The sequence below is a fragment of the Caenorhabditis remanei genome, chromosome X (assembly GCF_010183535.1).
Source record: "Caenorhabditis remanei strain PX506 chromosome X, whole genome shotgun sequence".
NCBI lineage: Eukaryota > Metazoa > Nematoda > Chromadorea > Rhabditida > Rhabditidae > Caenorhabditis > Caenorhabditis remanei.
In genome coordinates this window covers 16,715,101-16,736,626 of record NC_071333.1, presented here as the reverse complement: position 1 = coordinate 16,736,626, position 21,526 = coordinate 16,715,101, and the positions used below count along the sequence as shown (strand labels likewise).

General features: G+C 38.4%; 2 protein-coding genes across 2 annotated transcripts; one reads left to right on the top strand and one right to left on the bottom strand.

Annotated features, from left to right (window-relative positions):
* Positions 1 to 14: 14 nt before the first annotated feature.
* GCK72_025361 (uncharacterized protein) lies at positions 15 to 17,104 on the bottom strand (the record flags this gene model as incomplete). The annotated part of the gene is made up of 17 exons (XM_053736306.1): positions 15 to 333; positions 1,475 to 1,658; positions 3,980 to 4,084; positions 4,604 to 4,778; positions 5,381 to 5,448; positions 5,806 to 5,973; positions 6,174 to 6,320; positions 6,368 to 6,571; positions 7,177 to 7,389; positions 7,475 to 7,692; positions 7,781 to 7,891; positions 7,939 to 8,021; positions 8,078 to 8,188; positions 8,912 to 9,083; positions 9,808 to 9,918; positions 16,698 to 16,944; positions 17,053 to 17,104. 17 exons carry the CDS (start codon positions 17,102 to 17,104, stop codon positions 15 to 17), a joined length of 2,688 nt encoding a protein of 895 aa, XP_053579872.1.
* Positions 17,105 to 19,765: 2,661 nt separating this feature from the next.
* Positions 19,766 to 21,297, top strand: GCK72_025360 (uncharacterized protein; the record flags this gene model as incomplete). The annotated part of the gene is made up of 4 exons (XM_053736305.1): positions 19,766 to 19,879; positions 20,394 to 20,520; positions 20,566 to 20,715; positions 20,768 to 21,297. 4 exons carry the CDS (start codon positions 19,766 to 19,768, stop codon positions 21,295 to 21,297), a joined length of 921 nt encoding a protein of 306 aa, XP_053579871.1.
* Positions 21,298 to 21,526: the final 229 nt, after the last annotated feature.

Below are 21,526 nucleotides of genomic sequence, written 5' to 3'. Positions count from 1 at the left end.
GGACCTTGCGATAATTATTTGTTTTTGTTGAACCAGTTACTGAAGATTCCGAAGCGCCTTTTCTTTTTCTTCTGACTTCCAGATGAAGAACTTGTAGAGACATTGTCATCTATAGTGTTTTCAACAACGCCTCGAAGATTTTCCGTATTATTTCTTGTAGCTGTGATGGTGGCGTCCGATTCGGATGGCGCACTGTTCACAATTTGAACAATCTCAGGGATTGACAAATTGGAGAGGTTCTGGCCAGGAACTCCGAGGGGGATTGTGGCAATGGTGTGAACACTTTTTCCACTACCGGAACGGCGGAGTTTGCTACCCGGACGAGAGGATGGTCTATAAGTTTGGTGACATGGAAATATGTTTTAATTTTTCAAGTCGAGTGTGAGTTTTTGGAAAAGCTCAGATCTTTTGATCACCGCTGTCAAGAGTAACTTATAATTTTTCAGAAAGTGTAGAATATATAAAAAACTTGCTTCAAAAACTAGGGATGATTTCTAATTTTTCAGAGTGGACTTTGAACAATTTAAATTTAAAAACAAAGAATTTCGCAGAAAATAGAATTTAAAGCATACTTGTAAACCGGGCCGGCGCTTAACTCGCGTCAAACTCAATACTATGAGCTGGAAAATATACTAACATGTAGATCTCGGCGAGTTATATGTCCGTGACCTTCTACGGGCTGGATGACTACTTGTTAATGTGCGGCGGGTCGGAAAAAAATGCCAAAAAAATCCCTTCTAGCCCGGCCTGTGGCACAATAACGAAAAACCATCCGGCCCATAGTAGGTCACGGACATAGAACTCACTGTGATCCACATTTTGTTATATTTTTCCATGGTTTGTAAGTATGACTAAAAGAGCACAAAAAACCGTCCTAGAAAATTATATTGAATAGCAATTCTTCAAAAATTTGACGACCCTTTGCTAGCCAATATTATTTTTGAACCGTTTGTCAGATCTATATTCAAGAGGATTATTCCTGTCTTATTAGGATCGCACCTCTTCATTTTGAAAGGTGAACGATTTGAGATATATTTATAACTCTATAACTCAGTGATGTGAAATATGTAGCTGTTTCAAAAGATCTTGTGAATTTTGGTTTAAAAAAATACAACAATTTGGAAGTTCTGATCAAAATGCCTATCCCCTTTTGGTCTTTTGAACAAACGGATCTTAACTTGATTTCAACGTCAAAAGTTTCTTTCTGTTGTGAAAATTGGCCAAAAACTATTAAAAATCAAGGCATTATTTACCGAGCCACAGATTCTCACACTCTCCATATTTTAGGGTATAATGGCATGAGAAAGTAGAACTAGCAATTTCAAAACTAGATTTCTGTTAGCATCACGCCAGTTTTTATTGGGTAGATTTCACAGCTTACATGACAGCGATTTTCAAATGAAGAGCTTTACCAAAACGCCTTTTCTGAGTTCCGTTCCAAAAACGGGAGATTTTTCCAATCTCTCCAACTTACTCATATGGTTTTTCTTGAGGCGCGTCTGTTGCAACCATTTGTTTCATATTATCAAGCCAACTTCGGATTTTGAACAGATCGATTGGATCAATGTTCACACTACCCGAGCTACGCATAGCAGGCGATGAGTTGATCAGCAAGGCGGCACCTTCTTCGGTGAAAAGAAGTCCTTCGTCATCGCGTTCTTTAAATTAGTTCGGTTATGAACTGGTGGTTGTTTATATAATTTTTACTCTTTCTTAGTTTTTTGGTTTCGATTTCTCCCCTGATCTCAAGTTTGGTCGCGCGACTGCGGTAGATGAAAAGTAGGAAGTTTCTTCCTAAGAAAGGTCTCAGACAAAAAGTCATCAAAAGGTTTTTGATGAGATTTAATGAAAATGTCCCACCCACAAAAAGAATGACGGAACAAAACCATAAGGATCGCCCATTAAAAAACATTCGCCAAGAAAAGGACGGTGGAACTTTGATTAGGTTTGTTATAACCGGTCGGACACAAGAAAAACGTGTGTGTGCCTTAGTGTGCGTCCAGAAAGGTCAACTAGGATGAGTTTTCCTGGGATTGATATCTGACGTCAGATAGTTTTTTTTGATACGTGGAAATTAGGGAATAGTGAGAATCTCAGAATTAAAATAGTTGTTCTCCCGAAATGCTTCACTTGTATTTGGAAAAGAGCAACGATTTTAATATTCCCATCTTGGAACTGCCATGACTACTTGTAGTAGTTTTCGTAGTTGTACGGAATGCAATTTTTTTGATTTCCCCGGAATACGGAATCCGTAACCGGAATGAAATGTTTCTTTTTTCGAAATTTCGTTTTTCTGAAAGAAGTTTCTAAAATAAACAGTAATCTGAGAAGGAAAGCCGCTAAATTTTAAGAGTTTTGGAGTAATCGACGGTATTTCGTAAGATAACTTTCTTCAAGAGGATACTGTTCTAGTTTCCAATTTTTCTGAGTGATCCATCTGCTCTCAGAAAGAGAAAGCCATTGACATCTTTGTTTCTTTTCAAAATCGAAAATTCCAACAAAGTCGTCAGATACAGGTCAAACGACTTGAGCAGCACAACTTAATAAAGTTTCTGATTTGTTACCCACAATCAGAAAACCTCGCTTCATAAAAGCTATCATCGCAGATTGAGCTCTAAAACCAGTCTGATCATTGTTGGGCTAGTAGCAGTACCGTAACTATTTATTTCTTCTGGTTGATGCAAACAGATTTCTCAATTTTTTCGTCTGCACCGTTTTCAGGTGGCTTCTTAAATTTGTACCGTCGTTCAGTGAGTTTCGAATTTCTACAAATAGTTTTCTTTGGAAGTTCTTTGTGGAGTTCCGATGAAGTTTCGCATTTTGGTCACAGCGATGATAAAAATCCAAGTCATCAAAGAACTTGGAAGAAATATAATGAGTAAAACCGCCAATTTGGATAACCGCGGGTGTCGTCCACAGGGAGAACAGTTGTTGATCACTTGGACAGAAAACGACAGATTACATAATTGACACGTGTGACTGATTTGGTCCGAGATTCGGTGAAAAAATGCTTTGGCTGAACCGTAGTTACATCATTCCAATCCTTCCAGAACTCAGAGAAACAGAAGCCAGTCCGGATTCCATGTCATCGTCTGGAGAATAGAGCCACACCACCAAAGACGTCACCGAGACACCCAATTATTCCGAGAATCGTAACCATGGCAAGACAGATCTCGTGAGGATACTATCTGGAGCGGAGTTATTATTCAAAACGGAGAAAATCACATTATTTGTTGGAGGAGCTACACGACGGAGCAGACTCCTCGTGATGGTGGCTAATTAGTGTCATGACAACCCGAAAAATGGTTCCATTTGATGAACAATAGGGAGGGCAAAAGAATCCAGAGATCAGAGAACAATAAGTTGGTAGATTGAGAATCCGAGAAGAACAACGACAAGACAATGATGAAAGATGGAGTTCCTGATTTATGATGACGATGCGGATACCCCAGATAAGAGACCCTGATTCTATGCATTCTCATCCCAGTACCAACCAAAGAAAACGACAAGAAATAGATAATGTGTGAGAATATAAGAGATGAGATAGAAAGATGATGTTTGACTAGATATGTATACTTTGCTTATCTGTACTCATTCTTAGTCAGAATCCTATATAGTCTGACCGACTACAAATAAATGAGATTCAAAATAGGAAGAAATGTACAGAAAAATCTAAGAAGAAAGTGTAAAGAGGAGCTGAAAGCCAAAAGAGCCTGCTCAGACGAAGGCAGCCGGTGTAGAATGAGGATGGGAGGGAAGGGAAGTGCCACGATACTTTCGGCCGTTGACTCCGCCCAATTCAAAACGAGCCGTGGAGCCAATGGCCCTCACCGAAGACTCCACCCACATAAGATCGAATTGAGAAGCGCAGGAAGACAGACAAAAACTGTGGAGATGCCCTGTACCAAACTTGAGAGGAGAGAAACCTAGTTTTTGAATAAATTTGAAATTTAAACATTTTGTATAGGAAAAAACATACCAATCAAACACCCACGATGAATGGAAGAAGTGGAAGGCTTTGGCCCCTTTACAGGTGGTGCAGCAGATGACGTCGACGGTTGATCTTCACTTCCGCCTTGCTCTTCTGAAATATAAGAGATTTTTGGAACGAAAGGGTTTCTGGATTCCAGATTCTGGAGACAAAACGACGCATCGAATAGTTGAGCAAACTAGTGATTGAAAAATAGCCTGCTCGAAAAGAATATTAGATGCGTATTGCTCCTCAAATTAGGTTCAATTTCCTCAAAATCTAGCAAATTCGAAAAAATTGCGAAAAATATTCAGAGATGAAGAATTACAGCTAATTTGATAGAGTTGGTTAGATGGTTGGACTCAACAAAAATGTGTGTTTTCTACTAGGGAAATATCGATAGTGTTCCCAGCCTGGCCACAAAATGTTTTGTTATAATTTCAGGTAAATTTCATTTTCAAGTTCTTCGATATGATCCTTCTCGGTCAGAGTATTTTTATCTCGTTTTTTCCAATATTGGCAAAATATGTGCACTTTTTTGTTAGCATTAAGATGGTCTTATCTTTTCAATTCCGAAATCGTCCTTTCAGTCAAATTCTTTTAGTCCAAAAGGATAAATCTGGCCCAACCTACCATCTTCGTTCTCTTGTTGTTGTTGTTTCTCTGCGTATCTCGTCAGTATCATGTGTCTGTACATACTCTCACTCATACTCTTCGTATCCATAACCGATCCGGCTAGAGCTTTGGTGCTCGACTGTTCATCATTCAATGATGTTACCTCGTGTCCTGAGCACAACGTATGTACACTCTGAAATCAGAAATTATTATCATAATTGTCACCGTCTAGAGCTTTGGCTTGAGCCAAAAATACACATTCGTATAGACAACCCACCAGGGGAGTTGATGAGTAAAACAAGTCAGAAGACTTTTCTCCGAAAATTTATCATAATTATCATTCGACAAATGACATTTGTAGGAGTGAAAAACAGAATTCGTCAATCGGATGTCTAATTATTATACCCATATATAGCTGTGAGTTTTTAGTTATCTAGTTATCAATGTTCAAGTCCATGGGTCATACTAAAGGGAATTGATAAAATACACGTCAAGCTTCGATATCACACTACATATGAAACAAGAAAATACAGAAGTAGGAAGTGAGCAACCCATACCAACAGTTTGGCTGATTAGGATTAAGGCTAGCACTAATTGCTCTATATAATTAGTAGTTTCTGAGCAATTTAGAAAATGATTTCGGCCTTAAATGTTTCGTTTTTTTCTTTTTGATCATTAGACCGGATGTTCCTGCTGAAATTACAATAGCTAACTGTGTTCTGAATTACACTTCTTCACTTCTCATCCCAGCATTAGACAACAATTTCTAAAAACATGTTTTTGTAGAAACCGTACCTTATCGTCGTAGTGATGTGACCCGGCCATTGCTTTTACGCTTGCCTCTTCGTAGTTGACTCTTTCACCTGAAAAACATGTGATGCACATAAAAGGGATACTGTAGGTCTCCCAAGCAGCTGACAGATATTTTCTTAGCGCTGTCTTCTTCCAAAATGAATAATGGGAGCCTCGAATGGACGTGCACATTAATCTACAGTGATGTTTTCATTATGGTTACGAGCAAAAAAGGTAATTGAATTTTTATCTTGCCGCCTTGTGATGGAGTGCTTCTGACATGTTAGAATATCCCACTTTTTTTTTTGTGTAGATTTATGGGATTTTGGGTAAAAGAATATCCAAAATGTTTGCAAATTTTCAAAACCCAATGTGCTCCTGTGCATTGCTCTTTGATTCCTAGGTTCAATAATTCCCATTCATCATACCCGATTCCAAACTTGTCCGTCGTCCTCTCAAATCAAGATTCACATAATGTCGTGTCCGTAACTCATGGGGCATCGAAACCGCGCTCAGAATTGATGGATCTATGGACACGATCTCCTCCCTCTTAGATGAATCCGTCATGAATTGGGATACATCGACAGGAGCGTTAGCTGAAAAGAAATTGGCTAGCGGTTTTGCGGGTAGATTGAATGATTGTGGCGTAAGATGCACAAAAAGAACAATTTTCTCGTCCATCTTACTACATCGAACGTCTTATTTAGTCATCTTGCGCTTTTTCTTAATCGAGGGTACACCGCAGAGCGCCCCGAATAAGAGGGCGACTTCTTTTCCAAACACATAAATTACACACCTCCTGGTGTTCCGTACAATTGCTCTTCGTCGATATCGGCTAGAGCAAGTGAAGAATCGGAAGACGATAGCCCACATCCACCATTTCTACAAAGTGAAAGGGGAACCACTCCGTATACATACGCCAACATGATTGGGACTCCGACACCTAGAAACATGTTCATAAATTTGAAAAGTTTGCATTTCATTACTTACCAACAGCCATAACTGCCATCACCGGACTAACAACTAGAGATCCGACAACACATGTTGCAGTAAGAAGACGTCGTTGCGCTTTTCCCTTGTACTTAAATCGTTGATGCACTTTTCTTCCAACAAACACTGGGACACCAAATACAATTCCAGGAATTGATAAACCGGCAATTAAAGCAATTCCAACTGGAGCACCGATAAGAGTTCCTGAAGTTTGATTGCTTTAAACTCTGAAGAAATTCCATGTTCCCCATATTTTAAAATATTAAATACTCGCAAAATTCCATGAAACCCGATTTTGAACTGAGCCCACCCAATTAAACTCAATTTTCTTGATATTCCATTTTATCGTCAAATTTCAAGAAAGATTTATTTAATTCTTTCTACAAGTCAGTGGGCGGCAATTTGTAGCTCATTTTGAGTTTTATTGCAGTACAAGGGGTAAAAAAAGTTGGTTGTGACGAATTCGAACTAAAATTTGAATGTGACCGTACTAGGGTCTTAATGATAGTATACTTCGTGCGTCATACTGGTGAGAATGACTATAGTAAATTTGACATTTGGAAATGGGTTTGCAAGTTTTGGTGATCGTCATGAGATCTTCTTTTTTCATTCAATTGTAGGGGGTTAGACAACGTCTACGTCAAAGATAGTTGTTTTCTGTATGGGTATCTTCATAATTATGATATACCTTGTTTTCCTGTCCAGATTCTATTTTTGTGACAGATACAACTACCCACTTGCTTTCGTAACATATCCGCCGACGTATTTCCTAATTGTCACTTTTCCCCGAAGACACAAAAGTAACTCACCGAGTTGCCAAAGCAACTTCTTCTTTCTCGTCCACGGCTTCTTTCCCCAAAACGTGCATCCCGTAGGGCTCAAGTAGTGGAGATCGGAAATCTCTTTAAGGCAAAGCCAACAAAACTCTGCATTGCACATCGTGCACACCATATGGTTACACGATCCATCATCCATCTTCACAATGTATGTCTTGCAGCGTGGGCAGGCTTTTACATCGCCAGCTAAAAAAAAATTGACAAAAAATACTGGGCTGATTGAAAAAAAAACCATTTGAAAAAAAATTGAATCGAGCCAATTGTAACTCACGTTTGAGAGTTGAGTCAGCGCTGGGATGGAATCCATTTCTCATGATTTCTTCAAACGCCAATCCTCTACTTTTTCGTTTCTCAGGCCGACGAGCTTCATCACACGTTTGGTTTGAATGCCATTCCCGTTTACAATGGTAGCAAAACAATGTTCCACATTCCGGACGTTGACATTTCAGTTGTGGACAAGCGGCACACTTTGTGGCGATGAAAACGAATCTGAAGATTTGAATCTTACAAATTAGCATATAGGGTGTTAACTAGATTCAAAAAAGTCGATTCTTTCAACACTCCATAATTCTCTCACCCGCAATCTGGCGCCGGACACCATCGTGCATCTGCTTCTGTCATTAAGTAACGCCGGAGACTAAACGATTCGTACTTGTCCATAAGACTTGGGATGTCGCCAACGAGCATTCTGTAAATATCAGCCATTAATTTCTGTTCTACTAAAGTCAAACTCACTTGATATCATTAGGATGAAGGAATGATGAACACTCGGGGCATGGTACCTCAACCCGATTCTCAGTGATCGATAACTCAACATACTGAAAATATGTTTTATCAATATTTTCCAGATTCCGTTCATTTCTTCATTTCTTACATGTCTCAAACACGTCCTACAACTTCGATGCTGACATCCTCGCAACTTGGGGAACGAGCTGCTTGGCATTTTTGTAGCGCATAAGGGGCACTCTTTCATTTTTCCTTTTCCCTGAAACAAATTCTTATGTATTTCATTTATTTTCCGAGACGATGTTGCACAAACAATATTGGCCCCTATTTCAAGACTCATGACCAGTTATGTTTGCTCCGAGAGAGTCACAAAATGCCAAAAGTCATGGTCATAAAACATTTCAAGTCGGAATAGGGTCAGAACGTCTGATAAGATAACAGCGATAATTGTTTGCAACTCACTCAACTAGTCTAATATGGAACAATTGGAAAGTGCTGGTGTTAGTAGGATAATAGTGTATTATTAAGGCAATAACACTTATAAGAAAAAATGTTTCGCAATAAACTTCCGTTTTGCATTTTTGTCAACCGGTGCGAAACGGGATGGCTAGTCGTTAATACGCCGTGGGCCGGGAAAAAGTGCCAAAAACGCAAAAATGGCAAAAAAACCCTTTCCACGTCGGCCCGCGGCCTATTAACGATTTGCCATTTGGAACGTAATAGGTCACAGAAATAGAATTCGCTGAGATCTACATTTTGGATTACTTTTCAGCTCATAATAATGAGTTTTTAGCGAGTTACGCCCCGTGTCTATCCGTTTCGGTCCGGTTGACAAGACGATGAGCATTTGGATGGGTTACATCTTTGGTGTATTAGTATACATATGTTAATGATATCCAACAATCAACTAACATTCAAACGGTATGACCCATCAAACTTAGAAATTGTTTGTTTATCAACCTATACAACACAACATGCTTACCTTCTTCACTCCTCCTTCTGACTCCGTTTTTGGTGTTTCTGGCAACGATTGCGACAGCTGTTTTTCGTCCACCTGCTCCTCGTCATCCTGATTTTTTGAGCAGAGCAGCATTTCAGCACACGTTTCACCGCCTTCACTGTCCATTCCGGATCCTGTGTCACTACCACGATAACTGCAATATTGTCATTATCGATAAAAAATAGTTGACCGGCAAGTCGTCTACTAATCAATACGTTTTATCAGTCAAGCTATCACGGGTTAGATGTGTTCCAGTAAACAATTGCACGAAAAATGGAAAAGGAGAAAAAAATTGGAAAATTGGATGTAGAAAATTTGTAATTTTTCGGCAAAATAAGCTTTTGATTTTGTTACGGGAGGCGGAACAAAAATAGAATGAAACAAAATGGAAACCATCCATCAAATCGGATTGAACACTATCCGTGTCATACATAATGTCATGCAAATGGGAGAAGAGAGAAGAAAATGGTTTTTCTCTTTTTTCTTTTTCTTTTGACGAATTCTTTTTCCAGTCTTTTGTTACAAATTTACAGTATAACAAAAGCATTTTGTTATGGAATTAGAAATTATAAGAAACACTGCAGTAGCAGTCACAATGTTTGATATTGGTAATACATTGCTTATCAGAATTTCAATATGAATTGAAAAATTGAAAAAAAAAAGGTTGGGAAATCTATAATTATTATGAAAGTCATCAGTTGACCAAACGTTTAGAAGCACTCAACATACCACTATCTGTTTATTTTCGAAACAAAAACCTCTCTGTATCAATTTACCAAAATCATTGAAAATTAATACCGTAAACGTTTTTTTTCTTGCTAAATCGACATTTTTGATTTCCAACATAAACAGCCATATGTTTACAAAAAATGACTCACCGCTTTGACGATATAGACCCGGAGACGTTACTGCGGACGTCGTTGCTGGAAACGCTTGTCATGGCGACGTGACCAGCGTTTTCGTCGCTGTACGACCAACCCGAGCGAGATCTGCAAAAATATGAATTAGTGAAACGTTGTGGAGCGTTGGGATGAGAGAATGAATAATTTTGTAACAGAACAGTGGTTATTGGTTAAGTGGATATTTAAACTTGAATCTGATTCTCATTTTGAAACAGAGAAGGTTCTGGATAATAATGAGTCATTCATACTTATTTGAACAAATTAGAAAATTGTTTTGAAATTTCAAATTATAAATCGTGTCATCTAAAATTGAAAAGCGCTAACAATTATTTGAAAAAAAAAGAACAAGTAAGAATCTCTGCGTAACCATATCAGAAACCTGATGCTTACGCAAATCTTATAGACGTTTTCAGTACTCAACAGAGAAAAGAAAAAGAGACAAAAGTTGACTTTGTCGCGTCAAATTACCCAGAAAAAGTTGTTCTCCTTTTGATCAAAAATGGAGACTAAACCAACAATCAACACGTGCGCCCCTGCCTACCCTCAAAGTTTGATCAGTGTATTTCTAGAAGGCAAACAATAAAAAAAATCCGTACTTATATCTAGTAACTGATTGAAAATAGAAATAGTAATTTCCTTTCAGAAAAAGAAGAAAAAAAGGTGACAAGAAACGAGAAAAGTATATATTATTGCCACTTCTATGTGACTACTACCTCTCTTATCAGTACTTATCGAAACGAAAGTCAGGTGAAACAGAAACAGAAATTTCAATTATGTTTCAAAGCCATCAAAGACCAGGTAGGTACTTGCATATTTCAAAAACTGAGGAATATCAATTAAAAAGAAGGGAGATGGGTCGATTTGTTTTGTTTGCAAGGTGGGAGAGATCGAAAAAAACATACAGGGAGTTAACACACAAAAATAGGAAAAAAGAAGGAAAAGACAGACATACGTTGTTTGACAGCAGTAATCAAAACATAGACATTGAAAAAAACAGGTGAGTAAGGAAAAGAACACTGTTTGAGAAACGATGTCGAATTTTAAATTTATGGGATTGTTGGGCATGTCATAAGGAAGTTTTTTTCGACAATCATAAAAATTCTTAACTTTCCACAAATCTGAAAAAACCAATTTATGATTTTGGCATATCAGAGTCACAGTTTTTTTTTGAATACTTTTGGACGTTCAAAAGTCCAACCTCACAATTTCCTATATGATAAGCCAAGTGGCTTGTAAGTGCGACAAAAGTTCCTATCAGTGGAGCATTTGAAAAAGGGTATAATTTCCGTCAGCCAGAACTTTTTTGATAACCTTTTTTTAGGAATTTCACAATTAGTTTATTAGTCTAGCAACTATAATTCTAGTAGTTTTGAACTCAAGCTTATTTGCAAGAGATACTGTCATCGAAACTTTTTCCAAAAATCTATTACATTAGTGATTTTAAAAATTTCTCACAGTCAAATTAACAAAATTTACAGTAGCTAGTCAAGTTGACCTCATTTTGATAAATGTTGTGAGAAAAAGTTATACATGGGTCATATACAGTTTCAAAATTGAAATAGTCTGAAAAATGCTGAAATTTAGGAAAAAATTAAAAAGACGCACAATTTTCACTAAAGTAACCATTATTTCTAAACCAAACCCATCAGACTCCCAAAGAACTCAAGACGGTATGCGTTTCTGAGCACCTAAACGCAAACAGTTTGGGAGTGTCAATGGAATGGAACAGTAACCAGTTGCCTAGTTATTCTTATCTGTTTCTTTCCTTTGCATATTGCCACAGACCGTTTTAGACACACTAACAACTCGCTCTCTTTTTATGTATGTTTGCATGACTCAGTCTCAGACAGACACGTCCTAAAAAACCGGGAGAAAAGAGGCAAAAGAGTTCACAGGACTCAGTTTTTCGTCCCGATATTACTTATTGCAAATGTTTGGCAGGAAAGAGTAAGAAGGACGAACTAAGTGAGGAAGAGATGGTTGCAAATAGGAAGGAACAAACCGCCAAAGAACAAATAGTGTGTGGTGTGTATGTGAATGTCTCTACTCTTTTCTCTCAGTTTGCCCCGGGGAGAGGACAAAAAAGAAAGACGAAAAGGGTCGGAAATGACAGCAAAAAAATAGTGAGAGGACTCATAGTGCCATACTGTCCAACTTGTGTTGATGGTTTTGGAAAAGGTGAGATTCGATTTCTTTTTTTCGTGGATAAATATACTTTCCACATATATGGATAAAAAAGGGAAGGGAGGAGAGGAAGATGAACTTCATTCATAAAGTGCGGAGGTCCCTAAGTTTATTTTGGACTTTTCTTTTTAGGGAGAAAAGAGCGGTTGAAAAGTTTAATGAACAATTTTAGAAAAAGTAAAACTGAAAATTCCGCAAGTAGAGTCTAGCTAAAAAGGTTATTTAAAAAAATTGAATATTTTTTGACGTACTTTTTGGTAAAACTCTTTTTAAATAAAAAAACCAGTGAGACAAAAAAAATTAGAGCTAAAGTTTCCTTAGATTTCTAGGTGACAGGTGAAACACATGAAATATAAAAAAGGAAAAAAAGGGGCGGTAGCTAGGAAAAAGTGGAATTAAAAATTCATGAGCGAAATGCAAAATATTCATCATTCACTGTGAATAGGGGGGGGGGTCCTGCAGTTTTAGTTCTGGTTGCCACCAACAAAAGACGGCTGCCGTGGTGGCGGCGAAGAAAAATGACGTAGAGGACAAGAAGGAAAGGAAAAAAACTTCAAAAATAGTGAGAGGGTCAAAAAAAAGGAGCCCAGGGCACGGCTCCTAATAGAGATAATAACGGGAGCATGGGGCATGGTGCATGAAAAGTGCTGACGGAAGGAAGTCTCGAAAAAGAAATTGTGGAGTTCACAAATTGCACAAAGAAAGGTTCCTGAATAGGGAAAAGCTAAAGGCTCACAGCTCTATTCTAGCCTAACTATCTATTCATGGAGCTTACTTCATGACTCAACTCGTTCCCTGCAAAACTGAATGTGAGAACTTTTTTTGGCTAAAACTGACAACGCGTGTAACGAGAAAAGGTCAAACCAAGCATGTGCCTTCCAAAAACTAAGAATACTAGGATTTGTGGTTGAGTAAAGTATAAAAACATTGAAAAGTGAAAAAAAAGAGAGGAAAGAGGCTTTAAAATAAACACAGAACCACGACCACACTAACTCTTGAGGAATGAAAAAATAAAAGAGGAAGAGAAGAAAAAAGAGAGGAAGAGCAGTGTAACATTTGTTCGCCAAGGGTGTTCACTCTTAGTCTAACCCCCACATAATAGCGAGAACATATGTCGAAAAAACGATGTTGTCCTGGTGGCGGAATGAGCTTTCATAAGCTTCCTGGATGTGAAGTAGTTCTTAAGAAGTCTTAAAATGATATAGTATTTTATTGCAAACGAAATGTCCTTTTTTGGGGTGCAGAGACTTTCCGGAAGTTTCAATTGTATAATTTACTATTTTGGGGGTGAAAATATCATCAAACATTCAGAAGTAATATTTCCTAGCGTAGGTCATAGCGTAGGGGTATACAGTCACTGATCTCTCATGACTAAAAATATTCAGATCAAAGGTCTGATAATTTTATATTTGACACTCTCTATTACACTGTCGTTTCGATGAATTTCAATGTTAAAATAAAAAACCAGTTTTGAAACCATTCCTCTCTTCCCCTTCTTTTATTTTTGTTTAAACTTTCCCATAGAATTTTTTTTAATTTCAAAATCTCAAAATATTGATCCACTGGTGTGAGAGCAAGCCTATCTGACAAATAATAAGTCCCGGGAATCAAGGAAATAATAATTTGTTTTCCTGATAAACCGAAAACAAACGAATCCATCCCAATTTGTTTGGAAAGCTAACTGGGAAAAAATGGGAAAAAGAACCGCAGATGTGTGGGCGCAGTTTTTATTAAATAGAAATTGTGCAAGAGGACCAATATTGAAGAAGAATGACACTTTTTATCTTCAAATGAAAGTGACGTCGGCGTTATCCTGTTTGGACAAATTAGCAAATTCTCATAAATTTAAGTTATCTGAATTAAATTTTAAAAGAACAAACATTTAAAAGCTTCAAACTAATTTTTTCTGACAAATCTAATTTGTGACTTAATCTGATTATTCTAACTAATTAAGAAAACTAGACCTTTGCCCCTGTACACCGAAGTCTTCTAATTTGATCAAAAAGTGGAGTGACCTCAAATAAGATGAAGAGAAGAAAAGGAAAACTTCTCAAAAATGAAATGAAAAGGCCCAAATGTTGGTGACGACGTCGAAACTAGTAATAAAGAAAGTAGTGTCGGAATTGGTGCCAATAACAATCAGCTGAGTGGTAGTGGTAGAGAAGTAGTAAAAAGTGCACCATGTCGTTACAACGGTCAGAAAAAGGACCGGAGAAAATGAAAATTGGATAAGAAAGGCGGTCTCGAAAACGAAAGAAAGGCACTGCAAAAAAAAATTGAGAAAGTGATAGATCGACGAATTTGGTGTTGGTGATAAGAATGATAATGACGACACGAGACGAGACGATGGATAAGAGAAGAAAAAACGGACAATATTAAGCAAGAAAAGATATTCAAACATGGTTCACTTTCACTACGAGACAGGTTTTACACTTCTCGACGCTTTTTTGTGTGGAAAATGAAACATTTGAGAGATAGAAAAACGGATAAGTTGGTAAGACATTGGTTTGTGATGTTGTTAACACTTAGGAAATGAAAAAATGTTATATCGTATCATAAGACGCTAACGGAAACTGTTTCCATCATATGTTCTAGTGAAGATATGACAGAGATATGTCCGATAGCTAATTGCTACGGCTACGAATAGGGAATCACAGAACTATCGTACTTCTGCCAATTGTCCGCAAACAGTGGCAAGCGAACTTGATTGCAATGCATTACCCGACTGTTTCCTATTGATTTTTTGGAGTACTTTTGTCAATTAGGAAAGGAAACTTGTGACAGACCAAGAGATGTTTCGAAACATTCCTAGTAAGCCAATAGAGTCTATTTTGGAAAAAAAAAGAATGATTCAGGTGAGTAACCTAAACAATGTTAATCATTTTTACCTTTGTTGGCCCGGAAAACAAATTTTTATTTAAATTTAAACTTCTGAAACAAAATTTTAATTTATCGAAGGGTATTAACCACTGATACGTGAAAATGAATAAGTTGTAGGATTTATACAAGAGAGATAGTTAATAAATGGAAAAAAAGAGATAACTATAATAGGGTAACGGAAAGTTAGCAATGGCAATACTTTCATATTTCCTCGAATTGAACTGGTTCAACAAGAAATCGAAGAAAAAAAAATCGGCGAGTAAGAAATTCAACCTATCGTTCACCTATCAATCAAATAGAAATGTTAAAACAGATAGAGGAAGTTCTTAGTTATCGGAAGAAACCTATTTGAGGGAACACCAATAAGAGAGACCGCAGGCATAGCAACAAAAACCCGAGTGGTTTCTCTTTCCTCTTTCTCGCTGTTCGGATTTGCATCAACGGGACGGGAGAGGAACGAATATAATAGTGGTAGGACTGGAGGGGGGACTAAGGGGAGAGTAAAGAGTAAGACCGTCGGACGGGCGGAGGTGGTTCGTTTGGCCACCAGATGCGACCCGCTAGGACACGGCTGCCTGACCTCGCATATTTAGCACAGGCAAAAAGAAGAAGGCGACACTGTCGCTGTTGTAGTTATTTGTGAGGGAAAGAGGACAAATTGGTCAATTTCACTCCCGATCTTGTTACATATCAAATTGTGATATTCCCAGCGAAATCACGGATCAGTATCTGGCTAGCTAGTGATTGAAATGACTGCTTATAACAGACTGGTTTACAGTACATAAAAAAATCCCAAATATTTATTGTTATTGTTATTAGGGTATAAAAGCTAATCTGTCTATATGTACGGTTTTCATAGCTCAACTGCCTAAATAAGGTGGTAGTTGCTAGCCAAGCGGTTATTTTTAAAATAAGTTACTAAAGTTAAGTTAATTCAGGCACGAACGAATTTTTACGCGGATGCCTGTTATAATAGTTGGCTAGTACTAATAGCATGGATGATTATTGACTTATTATTCAAAAATTTGATATATCAAAGATGAAAGAAAAAATATGAAGCCATTTTTAGTTGGCTAGTGGACAACTGTTGAAACGGAAAAAAACTACACTTCCGAGGAGGTGGAGCGAAAATCGTGCAAAAATCGTAAAATGTAATTCTAGGACTCGTCATTTTTTTAAATATTCAAAACTAGGTACCTAACAATTAGGTGTTTTGAAAAGGTTGAGAATTGTGGTTTTGAAAACATCATTTTTATATATGGACTAAGGTACTCTCAGAAAAATTTGAAAATTAATGGAAAACAAATTGTAAACATATCACTACCCAGAATCTGACTTTAAGATGAGTCAAATTCAAAAAAAACTTCGATTTCCACTACAAGACGGTTATGTGGTTCCGGATACATTTCATGCATAATGTTATTGCTTTTCAGATCCGTATAATCAGAGAGTACTAGAAAAATAACAATTTTTTTTGTAATTTGAACCACAAATTTTTGTATAAGGTGTTAGAGTATATCAGCATACAATCTGAGCACTTGGGTCTGTGTACTCCATTTCATTTTTTTGGCACAACTCATATGTCCTTCACTGACAAACATTTGCTAATATAAGTCGGATTATTAGAAAAAACCAAACTTTTTCGGCCAAAAAATCTTTTTGAAACGATTAAGTAAACTTTTGAAAAACCAATGACCACTAACTGATATCTAAGTCAACTTTTACAAAGTTCAGCAAGAAAAAAAAACACTATTTCTCCGAAAAAAACATAGAATAAATAATGTTGGTGTATACTAACTAACCTGTCACGCGTGAACGTTGAATGTCCCGTAAAACTGAGCAGACTTGTCAAACTGAGACGTGAGCCACACTTCCGCGACGGACGATGATTCGCGACAATCGAACCCACATTGGCAACACTCGAACTTTCCGTTGATTTTGAAGGCGTGGCTCTGATTTGACACGGTCGCGTCGCCGACACCTCCTCTGATATTTTGCGACGATGCTGGACCGGAGAGGTAGCCGTGTGGTGAATTGGCTGCGATTCGGCTGGAATTGACACTTTTCTCTTTCATCTTCCTTTTTTTCTGGTTTTATGTCTTTTTTTTTTGTTTGTATTTTAAGTCAAATAAAATATGAATACAAGGGATAACTCACTGCTCGGTTCCTCTTCTACCAGTGGATCGAGACCGCATTTGCTTGAGCTCATACCCTGAAAATTTATTTTGTTTAATTGAATATACGGCTGGGTGGTAATCAGGGTAAGAAGAAAAATAGAAGTGTTTAAACTAATATATGTAAGGTGTAAACTCCTTCAAGATTACAGCTCACTTATTTTTTTCCTGGTTTTCAAATCTAGGCTTTCTTCACTTCCTGGAAAAAGCAAATCTTCTAGGATTATTGAAAACTGCGAAAGTTCATGAGAATCCAAAAAACTACGTGAATTTCGGAATATTTTGTCAAGTCTGCCATTTTCCACCTTATCCAAACTTTTGCAGGAGGAGAGAGGAAAAAAACAACATCAGAATAAACGGCGAATAAGAAATTCTAAGAAAATTGAAAATTGCTTTCTGACAAAAAAGAAAGCTGTGGCGGGTCGCATACAATAAAATTCAGATCGAAATGAAAATCAAACGCTTTTCCGCAAGTGGCAACCAATTTATAAGCAGCGCGATGGATATCAAACATGGATTGAGACTAAGATGGAGGGAAATAAAAAAGAATATGGAGGGAAGGAGACAAAAACGAAAAGAAATGGATTATGCGGTGGTGTTGAGGAAAATCGTTGTCATGTGGTTTGGATTGGTGGTCAATCACTTCTAACTTGATAAATATCAAAAAAACACATGTATTATCCAGTAACACGTTCTGATTATAGATCGGAGACTTATCTTCAATATCGGAGTGATTTGAATAAATGGGCCATATTGGATTTAGAGTGATATTAATAGCACCGTTTAGATAGTCAGTGAATACGGTCAGGAAATTAAAAGGTTCAGAAAACTGTTTTGTTCCATGTTGCAAATTCTACATTTCGTTCTCATTGTTGTCAACTATTTCACTAAAGACAAATTTGTCGACAACTGAAAGGCTGAATGATGAGCCCCACGTGGTTTTCCCCGCAAAACTAGGCTCATCATCGCCTTACTAATCTCTTATTTCATTATTGTTCCAATCTGTTCACTAATTCACTTTATTTATCTCTTTTTAATCACCTGTTATCAGGAATATTCAAATAATTATAATTCAAATTACCGCCCTTAATTCCAATTTGTCAGTAAACACGCTCTGTCGCTCAGCGACTGAATCCAACTCTCCTCCGCATCAACACTATCTCGTTACCGGCGGCCGCGACGCGTGTCCGCGTAGCGGTCGACCGCGCATCTCAATTCAATCTCGTTCAACGAGAGAGACACGTACTTCTATCTTTTGTTAGAATGCGTGAGAGTGAGAGATTTCCACGGCGAAATAGATCCTTATAATTTTCCAGGACTATTTCTAGCCAATTAAGCGCGTACTGACTTAAGGAAATACCCAAAACTCTCTTCTTTTGGGCCCTTTAGGCCAATTTAAGCGATCCGCGGTTGTGACCGCTCTATCGTCTACTATTCGACCCGCGGCACTTCCTGAAGGACGCTTTCTAAATATATCTATCTGTAAATTATCTAAATCTTTCGTAAATAAATGGGTCACTGTCTTAACTTGTGTTCTGTTGTCGCATCGCTCATCCTCACACTTTTAGCCGTTTATTCGCACATTTATAACCAGTTAGGGAAGATTTTATCCGGAGCGGGTCTGTCTCCGACCGCAATTATGGCCCGCCTCCACATGGTGCATAACGACCGTTCATTCTTGTAATGATTGGCCAGTGACCCGCCGCTCTCTTTAATTTATCGATTTTCTTATATTTTTCTCAGAGCTGTTTCGGAGTAGTCGTATTTTGTGTCCATTGTGATGCAAAACTCCAAGAAACAGGCCGGGAATCGCTCAATTTAGACTATTTTACGTCTATGAGCAATGATCGATATGAGAGCGGCGCTAACTGTAAAAAGAACCGAGTCGGCCTCCCTTTCGGTAAATGTCAGGCTAGTGAGTAGCGATAGTAGCTTCAGAATACTCTGATCCATCAAAAACTGAAAAAATCTATTAAAATTGCGAAAATTTCTCGTCATTCTCTCTTATATTCGTTATAATCCGTTTATTTGCTGTCTCGTACTTCATCCGCGGCTGGAATTTCTTCAAATCTCGAGGACACTAATGTCACAGAGAAAGAATCATGGCCGAAGAGCTGAAAAACAAGCGAACAGCAGTGACGAAGGCAATATGCAATCTCCAGAAGCCGTCGCCAGCATAATTTCGTAAATAATTCCATTCAACTCGTGTTTTCCCCGTGGAATTCTGCGAAAAATGGTTGAAATTGAGCTGAAAACTCGATAAATCGATCAGGTGGCGCCTGTGACAGTGTTCCGATATGAAAAATTCGCTGAAAATACGTATTCCCCCCGGGAATACTAAGAATTTCCATGTCAGAGTTCAGAATATTAGTCCCAGTCTGGAATAATTCAAGTTCCCTTCCGCGGACGAGCAATTTCCCCTCGGGAATGCTCAAAATCACTCATTCTTGAGTCCCCGTAAATCGACAACGAATTAATTTTTCGTTCGGACTACGGTACGCAGTGCGCGCGTCATTGTACGCAATGCGCGTGTCATTGCGGACCATGAGACACATGAGCCTACGCGCAATCGAAATTAAGTATTTTCGCGCTCGGCCTAAAATTTCTGTGTGTAGTTCCGTCATGTCGTAAACTTTTCGTGATATTTCATTGAAATAATATCGATTTAATATTATTCTGAATTAATTTCAGCAAGAATGGACAAGTCCTCGAAACCAAGTCGTACCGATATACTGGAAAACGCCTCTATCCAGTCGTCTGACAGCTACAAAAGCAAGAGACCCGCGGAACGTTCTACTTCGACCAATCCAGTAAGTATTTTTTCATGAAAATATCGCAAAACTATACGAAAAATTCGAGAAATTTCGAGAAAATTCGCCAAAAACTCTGAAAATCCGTTAAATTCGTCTGAAAATTATCAGAAATACGGATAATAACACTCCAAGTGTGCTAATTCTTTATGAATCATACTCACAGGAGCTGAAAAAGCGGATATATGAGTTTTTCAGCGAAAAATCAGTAGTTTTCCAGCCAAAATACATGATTTTCAGTAAAAATTGCTCATAAAAGAGCTTTTCGAGCCAAAAATCGATAAAATTCATCGATTTAAGACAAAATCCAAAAGATGTAGTGAGATATATGCCAGTACTCCCTAGTATAGGCCATCTATCCCACTTTTTCAGCGGAAAAGTCAAAAATCTCGAAAATTCAACACTGGTAGAGCACACTTACACTGAAAAAATCAATAAATATGCTAATCTCAACTAAAATGGGAAAAATTCTCAAGAAAATAACCATATCGTTACTACATATTGCTATTTCCAGCTCGAAGACCCGCGGATGAAGAAAAATCGATCAGCCCGAGTCACCAACTCGTCTTCCGATGAGGGAGAAACGAGTCAATCGACCCGCGGAGCTCAGAACCCCGAGGAACTCTTCGCCAGCTTGCCAAGTAAGAAAAAGCAATGAGATACCCATACACACCAGTTACTTTCAGCCTTGGCTCAAACGGAACAGATAATCCGTCAACTCCAAATGAGCTCGGAACGCTGGGACCAACTAGTCCTCGGCCTCGACATGTCAAGTGCTCGATTGGCAGCAGCCCTCAGCGGATCCGCGGATCAGGGAGAAGCTCCAAGAGCCGAAGGTTAGAACAATAGCATATAAAAGGCAACTAAAATAAAGGTATTCTATTCCAGGAGCAAACCGCGAAGCGAGACCATCCGATCTCGTCGAGTTCTGCCAACGCCAACTCAAAGGCAACAATCCGCGAATGATTCCCGCGGCCAAACATCGTCCCGAGATATGTGGATATCCCATCCTATCCGAGTCATCGGATGAAGGAGACGGGCAGAAGGAGTCGGCCCGCGGATGCTCAAAAGCCAAGTGGTCCTTCGAGACGAATCCAGAGGAAGACGAAATTCCTCAGCTACTCCGTCAACTTCTGAACTCAGTCGACAGATGGGAGCCATCGATCGTCAGCCTCGAGCTCGCAACCAATCGATTGACCGAAGCGCTAGTGAGATCCGCGGATCAGAAAGAGAAGCAAGGGAAAAGACCGTCGAACCGCCACTTCCGCACAAACATCCACGAAGAGTTCCTCAACATCTCTGACAAATTGGAGATACTGGAGCTCAAAATAGAGGTGTTGGCGCAAAAACTCGCGGCAAAACCATCAGAGCCGACGAACGAGGAAGGAATCGCGGACCGCGGATCACTCAAGAAATAGAGTTAGTACGCAATCCGCGGAAAACTTCATAATTCTTTACTGTTAAACCCCATCCTCTACTGTTCACCCCAAATGTAACCGTTGTTACCTGTTAATCACCGTTGTTCTTCTGTTATAGTTCTTATCAGTAAGAAATGGTCTTAAATATCCACTTTCGATAAGCCAATATCCGTGTATTTCGGTCATTATTATATCTGAAACTGTGCTAGTCACAACCATTCGGTAATCA